The sequence below is a fragment of the Electrona antarctica genome (assembly GCF_951216825.1).
Source record: "Electrona antarctica genome assembly, chromosome: 10".
In the NCBI taxonomy this organism is placed as follows: Eukaryota; Metazoa; Chordata; class Actinopteri; order Myctophiformes; family Myctophidae; genus Electrona; species Electrona antarctica.
In genome coordinates, this window is record NC_136791.1 from 46,271,540 (window position 1) to 46,296,735 (window position 25,196).

At 43.6% G+C, this 25,196-nt stretch overlaps 3 protein-coding genes across 8 annotated transcripts in view; 2 read left to right on the forward strand and 1 right to left on the reverse strand.

Annotated features, from left to right (window-relative positions):
• The window catches only part of LOC306931554 (follistatin-related protein 1-like), a 101,094-nt gene that overhangs the window by 13,194 nt on the left and 62,704 nt on the right, over positions 1-25,196 (reverse strand). The gene's annotated exons all lie outside the window — the stretch shown is intronic.
• Positions 6,845-18,160, forward strand: LOC306931552 (gap junction alpha-5 protein-like). The gene is made up of 7 exons (XM_079512963.1): positions 6,845-7,065; positions 11,207-11,353; positions 11,611-11,775; positions 12,380-12,652; positions 13,454-13,519; positions 14,399-14,547; positions 16,070-18,160. The coding sequence occupies exons 2-7, from the start codon at positions 11,285-11,287 to the stop codon at positions 16,533-16,535; spliced, it is 1,188 nt and encodes a 395-aa protein (XP_079369089.1). The 5' UTR covers positions 6,845-7,065; positions 11,207-11,284; the 3' UTR covers positions 16,536-18,160.
• On the forward strand, positions 23,293-24,357 carry LOC306930859 (ceramide synthase 2-like; the record flags this gene model as incomplete). Its single annotated transcript, XM_079511955.1, has 1 exon — positions 23,293-24,357. The coding sequence occupies one exon, from the start codon at positions 23,293-23,295 to the stop codon at positions 24,355-24,357; it is 1,065 nt and encodes a 354-aa protein (XP_079368081.1).

Consider the following 25,196-nt stretch of genomic DNA (forward strand, 5'->3'; position numbering starts at 1 on the left):
CTTACCAGTTGGAGACTATAGGGTCAAAGAACCCAACAGTGTTGACGAATGGGAAACCAGTAGGGATTATAGGAAAGGCCATTCTCTGACCACTCCCAAACCATTGGTCTGGGTGCCTGCTGTCACTTTGCTTAATCATGACAAAAGAGGCAGAGAACAGTGGACACACAGGAGTAACTGAAGTTATAGAATTTCAACTAAAATAAACTCTGCAGTCTCTGCAGTCTACATAATATACAAGCCAAGGTGATGTGATGTGAATAGTCAGTGATATCAGTAGTGTGGTGCATATCTAGCCTGGGTAAACCCCTCCCCCCTCGCCAGATTTCTGGCAGAATGAAATGTTGTCCAGCAGGGGGAGTGGGTTTACCCAGGCTAGTGTGTGAAAATGTAGCTATGTGCAAGAGCAAAAAGGAACTCAGAAACAAACCAAAGCAACCAAAACCAAACAATTGTAGGTCAAGGCTTTTAAGTTCTTTCTAGTATGGCATCTAGAGGGAGAGAATCCGGCGGTGAACTTAAAAAGAATCCAAGGCACTCCGTTCAGTGAAGTTCAAAAGCCTTAATTGGTCTATGGCTTGGCAAAGATTAAAAACGTAGGTGACCAATGTGTTTCGGCCCAGCGGCCTTCATAAGGGTCTGATCACTATGACGTGATCACTCATTATATAGCGACCGGACCTCAAACTGTCAATCAGCATGACAAAAAATGTCTGTCACAAGAAATACAAAACGCTATACACACACACATTCCACAATGTTCACATATGCTTGTCCCTATGGTGCATGGTCAAAAATGACAACTACTAGCGTGTCAGAATGTATGGGAACAGGGGTAAATAACTCTAATCTATAGGCTACACCACATGAATCCCCCCCCCCCCCCCCCTTTTTTCCCTCACTGTATATGTTTATTTTCCCTTTTTACCTCCTTTATGATGAATTCCTGTTCTGTTCTTTAACTATATATAGAAGTGTCTATTTGTACTCTAAATGTTTTGATGAATTGAACAAGGTGGACCCTCTTGTAAACAAGTGTAATGCTTAATTGGGTCGTCCACTCACAGTTAACAGTCTTTGTATTGAGTTTGTGCTTGAAATGTACTGTAATTCTGCAAACTGTTAATAAATATTTCAATCAATCAATCAAAAGTAGAGTTGCGGATTTCTGTCCACAAACAGTGATGGAAGAAGTAGGTTTTACTTAAGAAAAACTATCAATACCGTAATGCATATATACGTGGAAATCCTGTATTAAAAATGTAACCCAGCTACGTAAGTAAAATCAATAGTGTTGACATCAAAATACACTTAAAGTACCAAAGTACAAAGTAAAGGTATACAATATTTCCCTCTGAGATGCCGAATAATAAAAGTACCTATAAAAGTTACAGTACTTGAGGTCAATGTACTGTATAGTTACTTGACACCACTGATGTCCTTAACCCATTTTGGGGCGGGAACCCCTTTTGGTGTTAGTACCATTATGTTATGCTTTAGCTATTGAAAAATAGCAGATCTACAAGCTCGTAGCGCGCCACCGAGTGGCGCGCTACGAGCTTGTAGATCTGCTATTTTTGGTCTGCTATTTTTGAAAAATCGAAGAACGACTGACATAGAAACATAGCTTTTTCAGAAAACTATCGTTTTCAAACAGACATTTTTAGAATCTGATCTCAGGTCAAAATCGGCTAATGTCACGAGCCAGCAGTGTACTGTACTACTGTAGTAAAGTATATCTGTCCAGAATTGGAAAACACGGACGTCTCCTTCCCAAATATTTTGCTTTAGTGTTTGTGTAACACCCGGGATTCAAACTCCCCTTTGATCTAGTGGTTAAGATGTTGGACTTTCACGCGGGAGGCCCGAGTTCGAATCCCGGGCGCTACATTGGTGCCGTGACCCGGATCGGGTTTCCCCGTGGGAGGAGGTCAAAAGGGAGGTGAGTGTAGCAGAGTGGCTCAGAGCCTCTGCCTGATGGCCTCAAAAAAGTCTAATATCTCCCCCGGTCCAGAGGGATATCCCTTTGGTCTAGTGGTTAAGATGTTTGGACTTTCACATGGGAGGCCCGAGTTCGAATCCCGGGCGTTACATTTGCATGGTTCAATATGTCATTTCTGTATCCCCTTTGATACATATTAACGACTTGTTGGTCAAAGTCATCATAGTCCCAAAATCCAAAGGGAATGTTGGAGATGAGAGTGGAGGGAAGGATGATCCAGCTGTCTGCCCATAGTGTTGCGGTCATTGCTTTTTGTTGAGTGGTGTAAACCACTCCTACAACTGGCTTTGTTATAGTCTGTCTGTCTGTCTGTCTGTCTGTGCAGAAAAAATGAGCATGGTTGCTACGGTCACCCAGTTCACCCGGGTGTGATTTCATTACGTCAGACATTACGTCAGACCACAGCTGATCAGGCTATATAAGACCTTACACCACTCAGTTCACACGGGTGTGATTTTTCTATAGATAGATGTGTGTACTGTATAGTGTGTATGTACTGTATGCTGCCATTCTCGTCCCTCGATATCTTTATGTCAGGAAAGCAAACCAAAGAATGTTTCCTGTGTAGGAGAGGAGAACGAATGGCATTGGCCGGCCTGGTTATTATACCGTACACCATAAGGGGATGATTGTGTTTAGCCTGGCTAATAAGCCAGACCGAATCAGCCGTTGGCAAAAAAAAATTGCCTGCCGGCGGATTACGGTCTGGAGAGGCTCAATTGTACGCCCATTTCCTACACCAGAGAACTGGTGTGGCCAATCGGGACACGGTATGCAATATGGGCGGGCTTTGGTACAGTGACGTTCAATGCTTGAGACCTTTGACTGACAGTAGCTCTGACCAATTGCGTCAAAGAGAAAATGTTTGAACCCGCCCCCCGGGAAACAAGATCCATACACAGCATCTCCAGTGTTTTGGGTGGGTGTCCCAGATATAAATGGCATTAAATGGGGGTCAGTAGCCTATGCATGTCAAACTGGGCACCCCCTCAAGGACCACTGGTGGTCCTTAATTAATTAATGAAAAAATAAAAAACCCAATTTTTCGCGCGTGCGGACTCTGCCCCCAGCCTGGTTCCCTAGTCAAAATATGGCCCTTGAGGAAAATTAATTGGGGAACCCTGCCTTACTCCCTTCTCTCTCTGTCCAGCATTTCTCCACCACGTCTTTCAGTTTCTTCCTCTCCTATACATTCTTATTCTCCCTTTCCTCTGTCTCCAATTCCTCCATCCGCTCACTTCTCTAATTTTCTCCACCCTTTCCCTGTTCATCTCTCTCTCTCTGTGTCTCTCTCTCTCTCTCTCTCTCTCTCTCTCTCTCGTCCTACCCGCCTTTCCTCTTCCTCATTGTCTTCCTCGCTCTCAGCTGTGTTGGTGTGATTGAAAAGCTTATGTCAGAAGAAGTGCTGAGGTCAGATAATCCCACCCTCCTGGTGTGTGCTGTAACACCAAAGGAGCACATCCTATAAATAGTGCTTGCTTTCCAGCAGTGTGTGTGTGTGTGTGTGTGTGTGTGTGTGTGTGTGTGTGTGTGTGTGTGTGTGTGTGTGTGTGTGTGTGTGTGTGTGTTCATTTAAGGAAAGGTATGTTATCGTCCTTCTCATGAGTTTAATGCATGACGATAACAGAGGTGTGACACATGCATAGACATGCAGAAGACAGACTCACACACTCACAAACACAAACACACACACACACACACACACACACACACACACACACACACACACACACACACACACACACACACACACACACACACACACACACACACACACACACACACACACACACACACACACACACACACACACACACAAACACTCATTCTGGTACGGGGTGTGAGGGAGGATGAGAGAGGGCACGCTGACAGGAATTAGAAGTCTGCTCACACTCTTTCACTCTTCACCCTGGCCTGGCACCCTCCCTCCGTCTCTCAATCTCTCACACTGACACTTTACAAAACTTTACTTAAAATCTATAATAAGAAGAAGAAGAAAAGGAAAACTTTGGGGGTTTGGCCCTACGTGAAAGCCCCCCCGAGTAGCACATTAAATTGTAAAGTTAATGACAAATCATTATCAGGTGTGCCCTGCAACTTTTTGTTTATCCCCAACACATGCCTGCAGGGTGTCACAAGTGTGAAGCATTTGTAGAATGTTAAACGAGAGAAATTCAAGAGATAATGCAGCATCTATACAGTGATTTACAGGAAGGCTTTCTTGAACAGACAGTGTGTTTTTAGAAGTGCATTTCAAGACGACACAGAATCAGCTTGTCTATAATAGCCTCAGGTGTGTAGGGCATTCCAGAGTCTAGGGGCTTTACAACGAAAGCTCAATCGATCACCCTTTGAGTTGCTTGCCGTGATCTTGGGACCTTTAGGAGAGGACCTCAGGCTGCAGGGAGGCTCACAGGGAGACAAGAGCTCAACAATATATTCTGTTGCTAGACTCTTTTGGAGGGAGGGCGAGCTCCAAAAGTGGTCTTTGGCATGCTACTCTACAAAAAGTGGTCTTTGGCATGCTACTCTACAAAAAGTGGTATATACCACTTTGAAAGCGGCATACCACTTTGAAAAGCGGCATACCACTTTGAAAAGCGGCATACCACTATGAAAAGTGGCATATACCACTTTGAAAGTTGCATACCTCTTTGAAAAGCGGCATACCACTTTGAAAGTTGCATACCTCTATGAAAAGCGGCATACCACTTTGAAAAGCGGCATACCACTTTGAAAAGTGGCATATACCACTTTGAAAGCGGCATACCACTTTGAAAAGGGGCATACCACTTTGAAAGCGGCATACCACTTTGAAAAGTGGCATATACCACTTTGAAAGCAGCATACCACTTTGAAAAGTGGCATATACCACTTTGAAAGCGGCATACCACTTTGAAAAGTGGCATATACCACTTTGAAAGCGGCATACCACTTTGAAAAGGGGCATACCACTTTGAAAGCGGCATACCACTTTGAAAAGAGGCATATACCACTTTGAAAGCGGCATACCACTTTGAAAGCGGCATATACCACTTTGAAAAGCGGCATACCTCTTTGAAAAGCGACATACCACTTTGAAAAGCGGCATACCACTTTGAAAAGCGGCATACCACTTTGAAAGCTTTTGTGATGTGTCACTTTTTGGGCTCCTATAAGTCCTTACCATGAAAGGGTTTGAGCACCACTGAAGTAGGCCTACAGCAGGGGTGGGCAACTGGCGGCCACATGCGGCCCCCACCTTCACTTAATGCGGCCCGCATGTTATTATCAGAATACTGATATAGTATTGATATCAGTTGTTACAATCTATAATTAAATGACTAGTACTTAATGACTACTAAAATGTTAGTCTTTTTGTGTCCAATGCAATTCAAAAATAGCAAAAAAACAAAATTCAGGTTTTCTATTCAAATATAGCAAAAATAGCTGATCTACAAGCTCAAAACGCGTCGCATCGCGACGCGTTTTGAGCTTGTAGATCGGCTATTTTTGCTACGACAGTAATATGCACTGTGGCCCCTCTGGAGTGAGTGTGGAAATATATTGGCCCTCGCCATCGTCAAAGTTGCCCACCCCTGGGCACAGTATCCATTACTTTCCACCTCAGCACTTGGTGATTTGTCCATGGAGTGGTGGACCGAGGCATGGCATCTTGTTGTTGTTACACCCTGAGTGATAGAAAAGGTGCAGCGAGTGACTTACGGTGACGAGGCAAGCAATATATAACTTCAATGGAGAAGAATGGGTAGACAGAGTGGAATGCTGGACTAGGAGCTGTTTCCATTGTGTCCTAATACAATATCTGACTTCCTTTAGATGCTAGATACCACGACACACACACACACACACACACACACACACACACACACACACACACACACACACACACACACACACACACACACACACACACACACACACACACACACACACACACACACACACACACACACACACACACACACACACACACACACACACACACACACAGAGAATAGGAGTCAGCAAGGCAACAATCTCGCTTCCTCTGTAGATGTTGGAGTCAAGAAAGAGTAAGATGGAAAGAAAGAGAGAAAGGAGAGAGAGATTGAGAGCGAGAGAGAGAGAGAGAGAGAGAGGGGGGGGACGAATGTGAGAAAGGGTAAGATGGAAAAAGAGAGAGAAGGGGGAGAGAGAGAGAGAGAGAGAGAGAGAGAGAGAGAGAGAGAGGGGACAATAATGACGACAAGGGGACTGGGAGGCTGGCACACACCAACCAACCACACACTCATATCAGAGCTCTGGACAAAGCAGAGCTCCATCCATCTGATCTCCGTTCGTCTGCCTGCACTTTCTAGTTGACTTAACAGACTGTCTCTGACAAACTTTGGGTGACTGACTATGACTGATGGTGATCTACTGTACATGTTTACCAGTTGACTGTCTGTCCTTGCCTGGTTGACTGTCTCTCTCTTCCCATCTGATCCAGATTTACAGTCTATTCTCTCTGACTGACTGACTGACTGACTGTCTCTCTGCCCACCTGTGACCTGTCTGCTTCTTGGACAAGATTGTCCAACTTACCCGTTGTTTTTGTCAGTCCGACGCAGTCTCAAGTTCAGCGACTTCAGCTAAATCTTGGATTTTGCTCTGAGAATACTGAACACACGTCTACGTCTGGAAGGATTCAACCGTCCAGTGGGTCTCGCTGCTGAAGACTAGAGGGCATCGGTTTCACATCTAGAAGACATCTCACACACACACGCGCACACACACACGCACACGCACACACACACACACACACACACACACACAGAGTGTGTGTGTGTGTGGAAGAACACTCAAAGAACACATCTTGGTTAAAACTTTTGTTTGGTATTTTCGGAGGAGAAGCTAACGGAGGAAAACAACCGTTACTGTTGTGTCCAGAAAACACTGCTGTGCAACATTCTTCTGCTCTCCTTCACCCACTGGACTGAAGTGCTTTGCTCAAGGGCACCTCGACAGCAGTCAGCGGTTTCTCTCTCCAATTGACCTCAAGTTCAAGATTTGCGATCATCTGCCTCTACAATCCATATCAGGTAATGCAACTTTGAGTGTGAGATGTGCGTGCGTGCGTGCGTGCGTGCGTGCGTGCGTGGTCAGATGGACTGATTGACAATACACAGCATAAAAAACCAATGCTTACGTATTCAAGATGTAGACAAGACATCAGTAATGTTATGCATGTTTTCATGACAAAAACATACTAGAGGCTTCACATTTTGCTAAGCCTTCCACAACCACCTCGAGGCCGCGGGAAAGACGATCAATATGGCATTCTGTATATCAATATGGGTGGGTGGCGTGAAAGACTTTTCTGCACCACTTTTAGGCTAAAATAAACAATACAAGTAAAAGCTCAAATCTATAAATCTAGTACCGGTATATCAACTTGACATGCTTAATGTTTAAGATTTATTTCAGACAGGCCAATGAGAGAGACAGGAAAGCAACGGCAGAGAGATAGGAGAGACGGATGGGAGACAAGACACAGGGGTCAGATTCAAACCGGGGACCTGGAGCTCACTAGCAGTAATAATTATCCCATTTTGGGCGGGAACCCCTTTTGGTGTTTTAAAAATGATGTTATAATTTAGCTATTGAAAAATAGCAGATCTACAAGCTCATAGCGCGCGCGAGCTTGTAGGTCTGCAATTTTTTTTAAATCGTGAAAATATTTATTTCAGAAAACTGGAGGATTTAGAATAATTCTTTTTAATTTCGAGGTCAGGCCTAAATGCGATAATAATGGTCTGAGGACTGAACCACCAGGCAGGCACGTGTAGCAGTGCCTGAGGCAGCCCTACATTGAACCTTAATAAATGTTTCGCAATTTTTTATTCAATTCAATTCTTGTGAAGGACGTCTGTGAAGCCCAGACAAGTCTAAACACTGTGCTTGTGTGTTTCTCTCCCGTTATCCAGTCAGGAAACAGAACAATACCGAGGGCACAGATACACCCACACGTGCACGGCACGCACACACACGTGCACAGCACACACACACACACACACACACACACGCGCGCGCACACACTCTCGCACACACACACACACACACACACACACACACACACATACACACACATACACACACACACACAGGTCAGGCGAAAGTCTAAAGAAGGAAGTAATATTGTTATTAATGGTGCTGGAAGCACTTGTGAAACACATAAACATACTCGCGCACATGCACGCACGCACGCACGCACATGGGGTGGAGTTGGAGTCGGTAACCGTAACAATGTAAAATGTTGTTTTCTGTTCTAAAAAAGAGCAGCGATAAGAAATGACTTATTGCTTCAATTCTGCCAGAATCAGCACCGCGATCAGAAGATCAGTTTTAGAACAGTGCGAATAGATTCAAACAATTTGTAACTTTATAATTATAATATAACAAAACCATTTTAAAAACACACAGTCCTACAGTCAAAACGCTTGAAACTTGTTTAAAGTTGGCATATAATGTCATTAATCTCATTAAAAGGCTCTGCCCATGAAGCAATAGGGAAACAAAAACAGTTAAACAATATAAAAACACACCGGTGTTCAGGATTTCTGAATCTTGCAATTCCTTAATCCATTTAGACCTGACGTCGAAATAATAATAAAAAAAGGTCTTCTGAAAGAATATATATTCAAAGATTTGTGCCGCATTTTCACGATTTTTCAAAAATAGCAGACCTACAAGCTCGTAGCGCGCCACTCGGTGGCGCGCTATGAGCTTGTAGATCTGCTATTTTTCAATAGCTAAAGCATTACATAATGCTTTAAACACCAAAAGGGGTTCCCGCCCCAAAATGGGTTCATTTGACATATTACAGCATCCAGGTCATTAACTAAATTGCTGAAAACCCTCTCAATTGCTGTACAATACATTGATGGACTGTGCCTCACCACATTCCAAATACCACAACACGGTAAAACTGTTAATTTAACTCAGAGAGCATACAGGGTAAACTTTCTTTGCCCTTTGTTCAGGGCTGACTGCAGGTGCGGTGGTCTCAAAAACATACAGGAAAACTTTATAGGACGAAGGGCCTATATGACCGAAACCTTTTTACAAATTTCACTTTGAGCACAGAGAACCTTATGAGCACGTTAAAATAAAATTAAAACGAGTTTCTTAGTCTCGGTCTAAGGAGTTTTCCTAGAGAGGGCAGTATTATGCGTGTCTTAAGTACCAGGTCTTATGACTTAACTTAAGACCTGGAGGCGTGATCAATGTCATTTGGCTATTCTGAGTGGCCAAACAGCATTGACCACGCCTCCAGGTCTTAAGTTAAGTCATAAGACCTGGTACTTAAGACACGCATAATACTGCCCTTGTCTTTTCTCCCAGTTTTTCCAAAATCATGAGTGTAGAATTCTAAATGTGTTTTGTAACCAAACAACGCTGTGTTCTCCGGGGTGTCAAGAGTTAAATTTACACTCAGGATTTTGTAGTAGCACTGTACCCAGCATAATACACATCATACATGCAAGTTTCCATACTGCACATACTGTAAATAATATACAATAATATATATGCACGTGTGTGTATAAGTGTGTGCGCCCACATGTGCGTGCTTGTGCGTGCGTGTGTGTGACATTGGCAGTGTTTACACTGCATGTCTAGATTTCCTTCCCCAGAGACAGACCAACAGAGTGTGGGAACCAAGTCGCGAGCTAAACTAGGACTTTGGCACAGACAGAATTATTAATGGGGTCGGGGGGAGGGTCAGAGGTTCAAGTTAATAAAAGAAAGACCCCCCCCCCCCCACACACACACACACACACACACACATCCTCAATGACCACCACCCATCCCTGTCCAGACAGGTCAGTTTAACCCCTTATAAGCCCTATGTTATACTTCAGCGTATAGTTACGCATTCTGGATGGCAGGGTTATATTAAAGGGGAATTTCTCCCTAAACCTTTTTTTACAAAAGTAAGTTGATAATTATGTATATTGACAAATAAAATAAAAATAAAGATATAGGGGAGCTGAAGCTGCAGCTGGTGATGAAGCTGGGGCTGGAGGGGTCTAACGCTAGAACTCCTATTCAATCGCGCAGGTGTTTTTTGTTCACATCTGTTCTAGATGATGTGACAGCAACACTCCATGCATTGTTGACACTGTACTCTTCTTGGTCTACGTGAGCTGATGTTAGACCCCCCCAGCAGCAGCCCCAGCTCCAGCTCCAGCCCCAGCTCCCCTATATCTTTATTTATTTTTTAATAAAAAAAATTGGTCAATATACATAATATTATCAACTTACTTTTGTAAAAAAAAGGTTTAGGGAGAAATTCCCCTTTAAGGCCTATTTATACTCCAGTTTTAGGTGATAAGGTGACCACTAATGGTGGTTAGTAAAAACAGAGAGATGTGTTTGGGTGAGCGGTGAGGCGCTTATCACCGCGCCGTGACGTCATGTTGTAGTTTTAGTAAAAACAGAGAGATGTGTTTGGGTGAGCGGTGAGCCGCTTATCACCTCGACGTGACGTCATGTTGTAGTTTTCGGTGGTTACCATATAAGCTAAAGTTTGAATAGTCCTTTAATGTTGTTGATTTGGTTAAAGGCTAAGGGTGGGTTGTGGCTCATCCAGTTATAGGACTTGAGTTCCAATCTGACTCCCATCTCACGCATCTCTCCTCTCACTGACCTCTCGGTCTCGCAGTCCGAGAGGGCTATCGGTCTATCAGTGTCAAAAACCAAATAAAAATTGAAATCCAATAAGAAATAACAGAGAACATCCATAGAGGCTAATAAACGGACCAAGTCAAAAATAGAACAGTAGCCTCATGGAAACCAGACGAAACCAGTAAAACAAAAAATAATAATAATAAGTTGTGGGGCTGGGGCACCAATCAGGTATGCAAATATGGGCCGGGTTTACCACCATGCTGCGACGCATTGTGAACTTGTAGATCGGCTATTTTCAGCATGCAACCAAGTGTAAAATGACTTATACTGGATCTCTAGTCCACTAGTCGCTTCCTAACATTTTAGTCTAGTTTTTATTTGTTGACGAAATTGTCAGTATATTTAGTCTTAGTTTTCATGTAGTTTCCATTTAGTTTTCGTCAGTGAAAAAGGGTAGTCGACGAACATTTTTCGTCTTAGTTTTAGTCGACGAAAACAACACTGCACTGTACAGAGGACCAGGACCACAAATACTGCCCCTGTCTTCTCCAGGTTGATCCTGCGAGTGTGATTGGTCGCCGTTATAACCAGAGAGTGTATTTAGAAACCGGACCTGCGCTTTGATTGGCCATGGCAGACTGGAGCCTGCTGGGAAACTTCCTGGAGGAAGTACAGGAGCATTCAACCTCTGTTGGCAAGGTAACACGCACGCACTCACTCACTCACGCACTCACTCACTCACTCACTCACTCACTCACTCACTCACTCACTCACACACTCACACACTCACACACTCACACACTCACACACTCACACACTCACACACTCACACACACACACACACACACACACACACACACACCCAGAAAGAGAAGGGAGAGAAACAGAGTTATCATAATAATCATTTGACGTGTAGCAACTGTAGCATGGTTATATACTGTACTTTTCTCTACCAGGTGTGGCTGACCATTCTGTTCATCTTCCGTATCCTGGTTCTTGGGACGGCTGCTGAGTCTTCCTGGGGAGACGAGCAGGAAGACTTCACCTGTGACACTGAACAGCCTGGCTGTGAAAACGTCTGCTATGACAAAGCATTCCCTATAGCACATATACGATACTGGGTAAGACTGGAGATTGTACTAGTACAAATATGTATTATTATACATTTGTGGAAATAGCTGATCTACAAGCTCACAATGCTGCGCAATGCAAGGCGTTATGATGAGGCTATTTTCACAGTGTTTATCTGTAGAACCGAGTCTAAATGTAATACCCCAACTGCTATAATTCAGGGAGGGGGGTCACCAGTTCAAATAGGATTATTTTGGGGGGTTGTGGTCTGAAAAGATTACACCTTTAGATTCTTCAGATGGCAGCAATTTCACAAGAAGTGGCCTAGGTCTTATTGTTATAGGAATAGAATTTAGAAATAATTAATAGCATGCAGTGTATTTGTATTGCATTTTTTAGGGGGCGCTGCCGCGCTAGCCCATATGCCCAGCTTTCCGGGTTTGTGTGAACACAAACTTCAGCTTGTGATTGGCTGATCACCCCATTATAGCGATGATTTGATTGGCTGAGCAAAGTATTGAAGCTAAAAGTATGAGAGCAGAAAAGTGAAGATGGAAAAGTGAGGACGCAAATTGCGATTGGCCAGATCGAGATGACGTATGACGAGAAGAGCGCCCCTGCCTTCACACGGGCGTGATTTATTTCCGTTCCCAGGTGCTCCAGATCGTCTTCGTGTCCACGCCCAGTCTGATCTACATGGGCCACGCCATGCACAACGTGCGGCGCGACGAGAAGAGGAGGAGCAGAGAGGAAGGAGGAGAGGAGGGAGGAGGAGGGAGAGAGGAGGACCCCGGCGGGGGCGGGAGAGGGAAAGACAGGAAGAAGGGTGGGGAGAAGGGAGACGCTCCGGCGGTGGGTCGAGTTCACCTGAGGGGGGCGCTGTTGCAAACCTACATCCTGAGCATACTGATACGGAGCATCATGGAGGTGAAATTGAATGAGCACTCTGCGTTTTACTGCGTTTTACTGCGTTTTACTGTGTTTTACTGCGTTTTACTGCATTCTACTGCGTTTTACTGTGTTTTACTGGGTACCGCAGTGGTTATGGGGAGTTTTTTTACATGAACTACTTGAACCCTACCCTAGTATCCCTATTCTGAGCTCTGAGGATATACATTTAGCCAAAAGTAGCAGATCCACAAACTCGATAACTTAACTAATAACTTGATCTGCTCTTTGCGATGTTTGGTGTGTGACTGTGTGTGGGTGTGTGTGTGGTGGGGGGTGGGGGAAAATCAAGTATTGAAAGTTTAAGTGGTGAAATGTCTGAAACGAACAAAAAACATTTACACAACACTGATGATAGTCAATGAAGCGATCTATGAAACCTTCAAGTTGAATCTGCAGCACAATTAAATGTAGTCCCTTCTTCATCTCTCTCTCTCAACTAAGGAGTCTTTGGCCTGAAAAACGTTGAAGACCCCTGGTGTACACTACACTACATAGTACATCCATGTGTTTCTCTATGGCTGGTGTACACTACATAGTACATCCATGTGTTTCTCTATGGCTGGTGTACACTACATAGTACATCCATGTGTTTCTCTATGGCTTGCTCATGCCTTGTGTGATGCTCATGTTTTGAGAACTTTTGACACTATAAGCTAGTTGAATGACACCACGCTGAGGCACAGAGACGCATACATTGTGACGCGGAATATGAAATTGAAAATATTTGACTGTGAATCGGGGCGATGGTAAAAGCGACTGTGTTGTCACATCCTGCAGGTGGTGTTCCTGTGTCTACAGTACTACATGTATGGAATCTTCCTCCATCCACTCTACGTCTGCAGGGTAAAACCACAGGGTGGCGTTTTTAAACATAATATATCCACAGACCCCTTCTCCATTCATGCCATTCGTTCACCCCCAAAAACATCTTATTATCTATCAGTTAACCCCATGAAGCCTTAAATTCATGGAGATTTTTTTGTTTTTGTCGCATTTCTTCTTTTTTTTTTTTATATATCCCACGATTTTGTAACCCATTTTTCACCCATGTGTCAATTATCTAATGTGATCCTGGGCTCTACACACCCTCCGCCAACCTGGGGAGAGAAACGGACTTGAACTCATGCTTCCTTCATGCATGAGTGTCCAAGTTGCTCCTTTACACCTGACAGGGGGGAGTTTCCCTGGTTGGACGTAGCGCGTGGAAGGAACACGTTATTCCAACCAGTTCCTTTCCCCTCCATCAGGCGCCCCGGCTGGCCAGAGGGAGGCAGTTTAGAGACCAGGATTACTGCATGTTTTTTGTGAGGGTACCTATACCCTAGGGGCCTAGGGGACACGGGGAGAACATGCAAACTCCACACAGAAAGGCCCTTTCGCCAACCCCGCCTCGGGTATGGGCACTGATGTCGCATTTCTGAGAAAATAATTTGATCGGTCTCTCCGGTAGGAGACTCAATGGAGACTCTTACTCCACAGGTCATCAAAGTATTGGCTCAGGAATGTGAAAAATGTTTATAAAATAAAACAAACGTGTGTAATTGATAGAAAATAGCACTCCTTTAACAGAGTTACAAAGGGCCAAATCATTTGTACAAAAAAAAGAAAAGAAAGAAAGAAATACACAAAACAGGAAATGCCATAGCCTCCCTTTTCTTATCACTTTCCCTCGTTGCTTTCCTTCTCTCCAAACAAACACCCCTGCGCTCTGCTCCATACCAGGCCTGGCCCTGTCCTCATCCAGTCAACTGCTACATCTCCAGACCCACGGAGAAGAACGTCTTCATCGTGTTCATGCTGGCCGTGTCGGCTGTCTCCTTGGCACTCAGTGTGGTGGAACTCCAACACTTAGCATGGCGACACTGTTGCAGGTCGGTATGGGGGGAGCGAGATTGAGCGTTTGTGATTGCATCTCTATGCATTTGTGTGAAGCAGGGACGGATTAACTCCCACAAGGGCCCATGGGCCGGGCATTTTTGCAGGGCCCCCATAGTGCGCGTGTGCGTGACATTTCTGTGTTTTTCCGTGTTTTTATCATCTTTTTGATCTAAATTTAACAAAATCAATGGCCAATGAAGGGCCCCAGGAGCCCTTTTCAGGGCCTCAAACCCAGTACCACACGGTGCAATTTCCCTGAAGGGCCCCTGAGAACCAAGGGCCCCTGGGCCACGGACCCACTGGTCCAATGGCTAATTTGTCCCTGGTGTGAAGGAAGGGGGTGAGGGTATGTTTGTATAGTGTGTGAGAACGTGTACGTCACCAAGAGGGGGGCGGCGTCTGAAAAGCTTGGGACGGCCCTCTCGTGGGCATTAAATTCTAGCCCACATCACTCAGAATAGAGTGACGGTGGTATGTATTTGTAAATATTAAGCTCGTTCTTGGCGACAACATAGTGAACCAACACCAGGGTGGATAGAAAGAACGTCGGGCCCAAATACATTACAAGGACAAGGAAAATGTTGTGAACAAACACGGCTGTGCTTAGATACTTTGTTGAACATTATGTCTCTGCGCCCGTGCGCCGATCCAAGCCATTCTACGTCTTTTTGTAAACTCGTCAATCTGGGTTCCTTGATGCTGTCTCCATGCTGGAAAGCTGAACATCTAATTTCGTTTTCTGGCTCATTTCCTCGACGTGACCTGCTGTGGCACTTATTTACTGAGCAAGTCTGCACCATTGTGAGGTCAGTTTAAAAAAAGAACGTATACAAGCACACGGATAGTCGCTCAATGTAAACAAACCAGACAAGCCAGCAAGTATGGCGGCCGCTACCACGTGACACATATGTTGACGCCCCCTCCAGGAGATTTTGGTACACCCTATAGGTGAGGAAGTTCCTGGAGGTGATACCTAAAAATGGAAAGTATACAAATACCTCGCTGTATGAATAAGGATCTGGAACTATTTAAAACTTCGATCCACTCATTCAGTTTTTACTTCCTGCAATTAAACAGAATGAAAACCCACCTCTTCAGACTCCACCATGGCCCGTAGCACTAGCCCCTTAGATAGCACTTTATGTAGACTTAGATAGTATTTTAAATATAGCACGTTATGTAGACTTAGAATAGATAGTATTTTAAACAGACTTATAGCATGTTATGTAGACAGCACTAGAATTGCATTTGTATGTAGTCATATCACTTTATAGTACACATGTATAATATATAATATAGTATATGTATAGTTTACATAGATACTACACTGTTACGTTCTTAGCTTACGCATGTTCATGATAACTACTTTTGATGTATGCCACGCTTTTTGTTTTTGTTATTGCTTAATGTAAGTCGCTCTGGATTAAGAGCGTCTGCTAAATGCCTAAATTGTAAATTGTAAACTCATATAATAATATTAACTGAATCTCTGAATCTTGTATTTATGTGTTACAGACAGTGGGTCAAAGAGAGGAGGGGCGTTTCCCCCGGCGATGCCAACCCCCCACCACCACTGCCACCCCCTGCATCCCCGTCAACCCCACCCCCAGACTTCAACCAGTGTGTAATTGGCTCTTCTCACTTCATGCCCCTCGGCCCCTTCCCTCATCACCGCTTGGCCAACCAGCAGAACTCTGAAAACATGGCCGCCGAGAGGAACAAAATGGCTGCTGCAGTGGAGGAGAACTTCCTCCAGATGACCTGCTACACACTTGGGGTTCAAGAGGGTGGTTTTCTGAAGAGTAGCGGTAGTGAGTGCTACAGCCCTAGGAGTGGTGAAGCTGGCTGTCCTCCTCAGATACAAAATGGCGGCCCGGGGCTCAGTCAGAACGGAGGAGGAGTCTGCCAGAAAGACAAACGGCGATTCAGCAAAATCAGCGGAACCAGCAGCCGAACCAGGGCAGACGACCTAGCCGTTTAGTCGGGCAGTCTGACTTTGCAAAAAGACAGAACTGCGTTTTCAAACACACAGGTGAATTGTGGTGATAGGTAACGCTATCAGTCACGCGAGTATGGGCAAAGCCTCTAATCAAATATGCACGTGCTGCTATCCATGTGGATAACGTTACATGTAGGCTATTCGTCTATACGGTTGTGGCTAACCTTTTGCCCTAGTGGAGCTGTAGGAGCTATGGCTATTATGAACACAGACAAACACACTGCACTATATGCTTGCGGGTGCTGTTGAGCACGAGCAGGTTTGGTCCTGTCAATGCATTGAGCAAAGGTCGAAAGGCCACATTTTGATGCTTCCTGCTTCAGTAGGGGGGGAAGCTGAGAAGGCTTGCAATATAGTCTTTGTAGCCTCAAAGCCAGAGTGAGGGGTTTTAAGTAAATCAAACATACACATGCATACTGTATATAGCTACAAGCAGACCAACATAAATGTGGAAGCAGGAACACATACCGAACAGCACATTCTCATCAGCTGATGAGGACAGCTGAGGATATTAGAGCCTTCTGATATAGCACATATGCTAATCCTGCCTGTCTGGTTGAATAACCATCTGTCTATCTATATTTCTGCCTGACTTCCTGTTTGTCCGTCTGTCCCCTGTCCACCTGTCCTTTGACCTTGTCACTATTAACATTAATTTGAATAAGGCACTGGGCCTGAGGGGTTGGTTAGCTTGCTGTTCCTCTTGTCAGACTGAGATTGGATGAGAAACAATAAGGCAGACAGTCAAAATGACTAGAATACTGAAAGAAGGTTCTACTACCAAAAGGACGGACTAGTCATGTTAGCCTTCTGAAATACTTGTATGTCTCTCCACTTTTGGAAAGATTACATGCTTGATGTTTTATAGTCCACACAAATTATTTGGAACACAAATGTTCCACATATACTTTAACGTGTATGTTTCACAATCTTGTCTCTCTTTCAAGTATGAATTTACACAAGACACAAGACGTTTTTGTCTGAGGAGGACATACAGTACGCAAATATTTAAATTAACACAACATAAAAATGTTGGAAGCAAACAACTCATGGTACAACATGAGATGAATCAATGAATCATTCAAATTAAATGTTAATGTATGGTATATTCAGGATAAACTGTTGAACAGCCACCTATAATGCCAAATCCCTACAGTAAAAAGGAGTCTAGGATATCATTAAGCCGCAAGCGATTCAGTTTGTAGTTTGTGCAGTCAGTGCTAAAATTGTGGCCAGCCAACTGTTTTATTGAAGGCTCTTGCTAAACATTATCCTAACTGTTGCTACAGTATGTTAAAGATACAACTTCATAATGTTTTGTTTTTGATTTTTTTTTCCAGAGCACTTTATTACAACACATTATTTATATTGTATCAATCGTACATCCAGGATGCTGACCAGTCAGAGACTCATTTGACTTTGAGCTACACCAGACGCTAGTATACTGAGGCACTACACTGTCTGTAATCTCTATATGCAAACATTTGATGCATTACCTTGTGTTTACCTTGCTTACTGTCGCTCTGGATTAAGGGCATCTGCTAAATGCCTAATTTGTAAATTGTAGTTTAGCCATGGGAATGGTACCTATTCCAGGTAAAGCACAATTACTACTGGAGGTGATATATTTTGTTTGCGCAATAGCATACAGTATACATTGTTAAAGGACCACTTCACCACTTTTCAACCTATCTTCATATAATAAGGTCCTCACTAATAATCATGAAAAAATGGCGCATTTTTTTCCTACTCGGTCTGTGTCTCATAGGAGGACTGTGGGCAGTTCAGAAACCCGTCCACCAGTGACATCATCGATGGGGAATCCAAGCTATTAAAAACTGCAGGCTTGCTAGTCCTGAAAAGTTGCAATGCGAAAATGGAAGCCATCGTTCTCACAATAATAAAAATCTAAACATTTTTGTAAAAAAAATATTGTTTAAAGAAATCTGCCTAACGATGATGTCACTGGTGGACGGGTTTCTGAACTGCCCACAGTCCTCCTATAAGGAGCAGAAAACAATGGTGCCATTTTATCATGATTATTAGTGAGAACCAATTATATGAAGATGGGTTGAAAAGTGGTGAAGTGGTCCTTTAAGTACTGCTGATGTTGAGATATTATTATATTCTGCCTGCCATGAGACAATGGGAATGAATTAAACTTTACTAGATTGTAATAAGACGTTTTTTGGTTGTCAAATCTTTGGCAATATTATCAGCATACTTAAACATAGGCCTACTGTAGCCTAGGTTTGACATAAATGGTAGCTCACTGTGTGATTATAACGGCACTATCTTACCTAAATATCTTATCTAAAAGCACAGAATCTGTACGTCCGTAGTTCACATATCTCGAGAAACCTCTGACCGACCGACTTCAAACTCGGCACGCACATTACCACCGACGTGAGGGAGTTGAGTGGACAGCGTTGAGGATAGGGGGTTGCCCTAGAACAGGGGTTCTCAACCTGCAGATTATTTGGGTCGCCAAATAATTTTAGGGGGTCCCCGGATTAAAATAACTACAATTTCGCCACCCGAAACTCATCCTAGAGTTACGTTTTCTGCCCCCTCAATGTCGCAACTCTGTCTATACTCTATGCCATAGAGTCTATGCCATAGTGGCTCTGTTGTAATCCAAACGTACACGCGTGTGGGTATAGGGATATGGGTCACGGGTGTATGACTACCGCGGCCTGAATGATTCAGCCCTGCAGCCCTGGTGTGAGATAAGATCTGGACAACAGATGTCAATTTGAAGTTGAGGATAACATTGACCACTTCTGTGTCTTAGTCATACTTCTCTCTCCTTTCTTTCGTAATCTTTGTCGTCATCAGACAGCTTGGTCATATACTTCTCTCTTTGTTGACGTTGCCGTTAACCCAGTGGTGGAAAGTAACTAAGTACATTTACTCAAATAATGTAAAGTACAATGTTGAGGTATTTGTACTTTACTTGACTGTATTCCAATTTCCAATACATTTACATCTACTCCACTACATCTCAGAGCCAACATTTGTACTTTTACTCCACTATAATTATTTGAAAACTTTAGTTACTATAGTTACTTTGGAGATTTACATTTTGATTAGAAAAACATACATTACTGTAACCACTTCAACCCTATACATTTCGACCATTTGAAAATAGCTGATCTACAAGCTCGCGATGCATTGTGTGCGACCTCTCTTTTCTATTCAAATATGTGAGACATGGCCAATACAAAGCATTTCCGAGGATCCCCAGTTTTTTGGGCATAATATAGGCATGAGATCCAATAGTCCAGAACCACCGATCCAACGGATATGCCCATATCCGGGAGTATATACACTGATGATATCAGGGATCTCCTGGGTATAAAAGAGACATAGACGGAGGGTACAATGGGTACTCTAACAATGGGCACAAGGGGTATTGTTGGGGCATTCATTCCCAACTTGCATTGTTCCCAACTTGCACCGATTCGACTGATGTGCCATGTGCCAATATGCATATGTGGAGATCCTTTTATCCAGAACTGCTGATACGACCCATATATGGGCATATTGGTGTATGGGAATGTATGGCCATATATGGGCATATGTAACATGGTTAATAGTGCTTCCACTTGCCCAGGCATTATATTGTATTGGGATCCAGTGTTCTGTGACTTTAAGAGTGCAGGCGGTTGCCTTTAAGGAAATGACGTAACCTACCGCACTTCCTATTTCATATTGGCTTTGAAAGCGGTAGGTTGTGTTTATTTTACTCTGCAGATTATTTTATTATTTTCATTTACAATTGTGTAATATATTGATACATATATGTACCCAAAGTTGTTAAGGTACATATTGTATTTATTGTCATGCTATCTATTTCATATTGGCTTTGAAAGCGTTACACATAATGACAGCAAGGGATCTCCATATATGGGCATAATAGGGACACAGACAGCAGGTAGGTACAGTACAACAGAACGGGTAGAACGGGCATTACAAAACCGGGCAGGCAGGAAGTGAATGGACTTCCAGGGAATACTTTCTCCAGTTTCTCCAGTTAAGCGCTATATGATGACAAATTCTAATGCATCTAGATCTCATTTAAAATGCTCATTGGTTGGAAGGAAACCGTTCAAAGGAATTTAGAGGAGGTTACATTAATTTCATAGAGGGAACTGGATGGGTGGGAAAAATAAATGCAATTCTGTATAGTGTCCCCACTCAGCCCACCCTACAAGCAGTGCACCATATGGCCTGCCCTATGCTATGCAGTCAAACTGTCTCAACTGATACAACAGACCGCATGCGTTCTCACATTCTCTCAACAATGGGGCAGAAATCTACTCGAGAATTTAGACAGTCACATAAACAGAGATCGAGGCAGGCTGCTGAGAAGTTCTATGAATAGACAAATGGGACACACATGGGAAAAATGACGTTTTGACTAGTTCTCATAGCAAATGTCCAGTGGGAAGCAGAGGCTTATTGGACAATTCCCAGTAAGGGAATACAGTCCAATCAGGAATGTTGAAGAATGCTTGATATGCTTGACTACTACACATAGTGTAGTCTTCAGGCACCTACCATTCTAATAATAGACCCATCGTGAAGAGAAAATGCACCACACCAGTTTCCTCACTTCCCCTGCGGAGCCCCTAATTTATTGTCAATGGCATTTAATGTTTGTGTTGGCACAAATTTGACCTAATTTCTCCTTTCATTGTCAATGGCAAATATTGAGACGTGTGAGGACATAAGCTGTATATAGGAGGGGCTAGCTCCCCTCAAAAATCAACGTTTTTTGAAAAAGGCCTATCTACAAGCTCACTGTTGTGAACTTCAAATATGATTATTTTGGGGGTCATTATTTTGAGTAGTGTTACAGCTCCCTCCGATGGACACATTTTAAATGACCCTTGTTGACATCATATCCACAATCAAACCAATAACACACTTTATAAGACATCTATCAACATGCCATAAAGAATATAGTATTATTTGAAAAAGTTATTTGTTTGCTGTCTTTGAGTAAAATCCACACTCCCCTACTGACACACCAGGTGGGTCACCATAGTGAATGGTGTGCAGGCATTTCAGCTGAAGTTCTTCTCAATATGCCATCTATGTCAATCCATTTTCGATAATCATGATATAGATAATCACGTTTTTTGTTCTAGACCTTTTCTTTATACTATGCAATCATGTTATCTGTAAATGATGATGAATTGCATTCAAATCATTTAAATGTTTTGTTGTACATGCAGGTTGAGGCCTCGTATATAAGCCCTTTTGGCTTCTTGCCTCCTCCTAGCACTTTCATTTTTTTCCGACGCATCTTCCCATTTGTACTGTTTTTATACTGTGCTAAATAAAATCATCAAATAAAAATGATTAAGCAAGTACAAAGTTCAAAGCCTTAGACCTATCACCGGTGCCACATTGATGTTATTGGTGGTCATTATTTTTCCATGAGGACTACATAAAACAAGCATATGAGAGCACACAAATAGACAGACTGATTTACCAGTGTGCAAATAAGGGATGTCATGTGGCATGGAATGAGTTAAGAGAATGCATTTGAGCTCATGAACCAGCCAGAAATCCTGCTTCATGATCATTCATATCATAGCGACCGACAGGCTAGGAGGCGGAGATTATGCCCATATATGGAGATTTCTGTATTGGTCTGCCAATATGACGTCATAGTACTGACATCAAAAGTTTCACACATACGTTATGTGTATTCTCCAGGGAACTCCATATATGGAGATGGATTGCCGCACGTCGGTTCTGGACAATTAGCCGATTCGATGACTTCACACCGTGGGCATCACACTCCCTCTAGTCTGGACCTTGAATCTGAAGACCATTGGTCGGTTCTCGAGCTCCACCGGGACAGATACGCACAAGAAGGATGTTTTTTGCAGGGCGCAAGGCCCTCGAAACTGGCCCCCGTAAAATCTGAATCCCCCCTACCACCCCACCCCCCCTTTTTCCCTCACTGTATATGTTTTTTTTGCCTTTTTACCTCCTTTATGATGAATTCCTGTTCTGTTCTTTGTCTATATAGAAGTGTCTATTTGTACGTCTCTAAATGTTTTGATGAATTGAACATGGTGGACCCTCTTGTAAACAAGTGTAATGCTTAATTGGGTCTTCCACTCACAGTTAACAGTCTTTGCTCAGCCAACTGAGCCAAGTCTATGATTTTTTGTATGTTTGTTTAGAACACTTTAAACAACCATGTATGATGTTTCTTTAAAGAGGTGAGGCACCCCTCACTTCACACGTGTGTGATTTTTTTAGAAGCGATTACAACGTGCGCTCCAGAGAGTTGGTGCATTTCCCAGTAGGGATGCAGAATTTGCCACCTTGACAGTCCTGACACAAAGCACTGTGATTGGTCAGTGCCCAGAGAACAGTGATCGGACAGTGACCGTCCAATCACAGTGTCGCGTCTGATGTCATCAATGTGACATCAGTGTGACATCAATGTGGCTGAAGTATAAAATGATGAGCATTGAATTCACACAATTCAGAAAAAACTCAATGGTATCATTCTCTTGTCCCTTCAATTGAAGTTAACGGCATGGTGTTAGGAGACTGCCGGAAAGGAATCTCCTGGTTGTATTACCAGTATCAGCTAGTCACAGGGGTCTACATGCTTGAGGCCCGGGAGAGGACCATGTTCAACGCTCTGCTGATAGCTGTAGCGGGTGTCGCTGTTTACTACACACATGCTCTCCGCCACGCTCAGGGGATGGCGTCTCGTCTCAATGCGTTGATGTGGAAGGACTGGCTGTGGTTTCCCGAAGGCATGGGCTGGGCTGACATGAAGGACCACGATGATAAGATCTTCCCAAAGTCAGGAGACCTGTGGATCACCATCCCCATTGCGGTGATGTTCTTGCTCGCCAGATGGATATTCGAGAAGACTATCGCCCGTCCACTCGGTGCTCGACTCGGGGTGACGGACAAGCAACGTGTCGGAGTGAAGCCGAATCCAGCATTCGAGTCCTCCTTCCGTGTCTATAAGCATCCCTCGCAGAGCGAACTGGAGAGCCTCAGCACACTGACGGGCTGGTCGGTACGGCAGATCCAGAGATGGTTCAGGAGGCGGAGGAACCAGGGCCAACCAAACAAACTCAAGAAGTTCTGTGAAGCCTGCTGGAGATTCACATTTTACTTTGTCGCTTTCTTTGCTGGCCTCGCAGTGATGTTCGACAAACCTTGGTTTCTCACATCGCCCGATTTCGTGAACATGTGGAATGGCTACCCTAAATCCCCACTGCTGCCTTCCCAATACTGGTATTACATGCTTGAACTGGGATTCTATCTGTCACTGGTGGTCACTGTGGCGTGGGATGTGAAACGCAAAGACTTCAAGGAAATGCAAGTTCACCACATAACCACCATTTGCCTCATCACCTTCTCCTGGCTGGTGAACTACGTCCGGCCAGGGACTTTGATCATGCTGGTGCACGATGCCTCGGACTACATGCTGGAGTCGGCCAAGATGTGCGTCTACTCGGGCTGGAGCAAAACCAGCGACGTCATCTTCGTCATGTTCGCGTCTACCTTCATCATCACCCGCCTCGTAATCTTCCCGTTCTGGATCATTCACATAACGTTGGTTATTCCCCTGGCCCTGTACACTCCTTTCTTTGGCTTCTGCTTCTTCAACGGGCTGCTGGTTCTGCTCCTGGTTCTGAACATGTACTGGTCCTACCATCTCCTGGTCGCGGCCAAAAGGTTCATTTCGGGCAGTCACATTAAGGATGAGCGGAGTGATGAAGAAGAGACAGAGTCTGAACATGAAGATTAGGGTGTTAAAATGGTCATGTGCTGAACATTTTTCTTTTTCTTTTTTCGAACTCGCCATGCATGACAACCAATGCGCTGAACATGTACAAATCTCAAGGCAACACGTCTTGAGCTTGTAGATCGTCTATTTTCTCTATTTTTGAAAATGTATGGGGGAAAAAACGCATATCACCAATATGCCCATATATGGCATTGTGCATAAATGGCACCAACCGACAGTATATTCCCCCCATATATGGGCAAATTGCATACTGATGACATCAGGGATCTCCATATATATATGGGCATAAAAGGGACCTTAGACCTTCAGCTCTGTAGCAGCATCGTTCCCAAGTAGTAGGCCTAATAGGCTGTATATAATATTTTAATTAAATATAAATTATAATATTGCAAAACATGAAAATATGGGGAGTTACTTCCTTTGGCCTACTGGCAGTGTGCCAGGTATTGCAAGGTGCTATTTTCACAAAAAATATATTATTTGACAAATTGGCAAATGTTTGACCAGTATTTATACTTTTTATACATGTCTTCTGCTGGTTTGGTTGTTACTGAATCACTGGAGTCCTTGAAAGACATCCGCAAAGAGGATTGCTGGACTGATCTTTCTCAGTTATCTGTGGAGGATCAGGATGTGTCACATCAACCTAAAAGAAGAAGCATATTGAGCAAACGCCTTGGTGAAAGTGTTGTGCCATGGGTCATACAGATACTGATAACCCCACGGTCCCCACCATCACCCCCTCTCAGTCTCTCAAAAGATCCTTGCTCAGCATCCTCGACGGGGCCATTTCAGAAATGGAAAACAGATTCTCAAAGAAGAATTTAGAACGAATGACA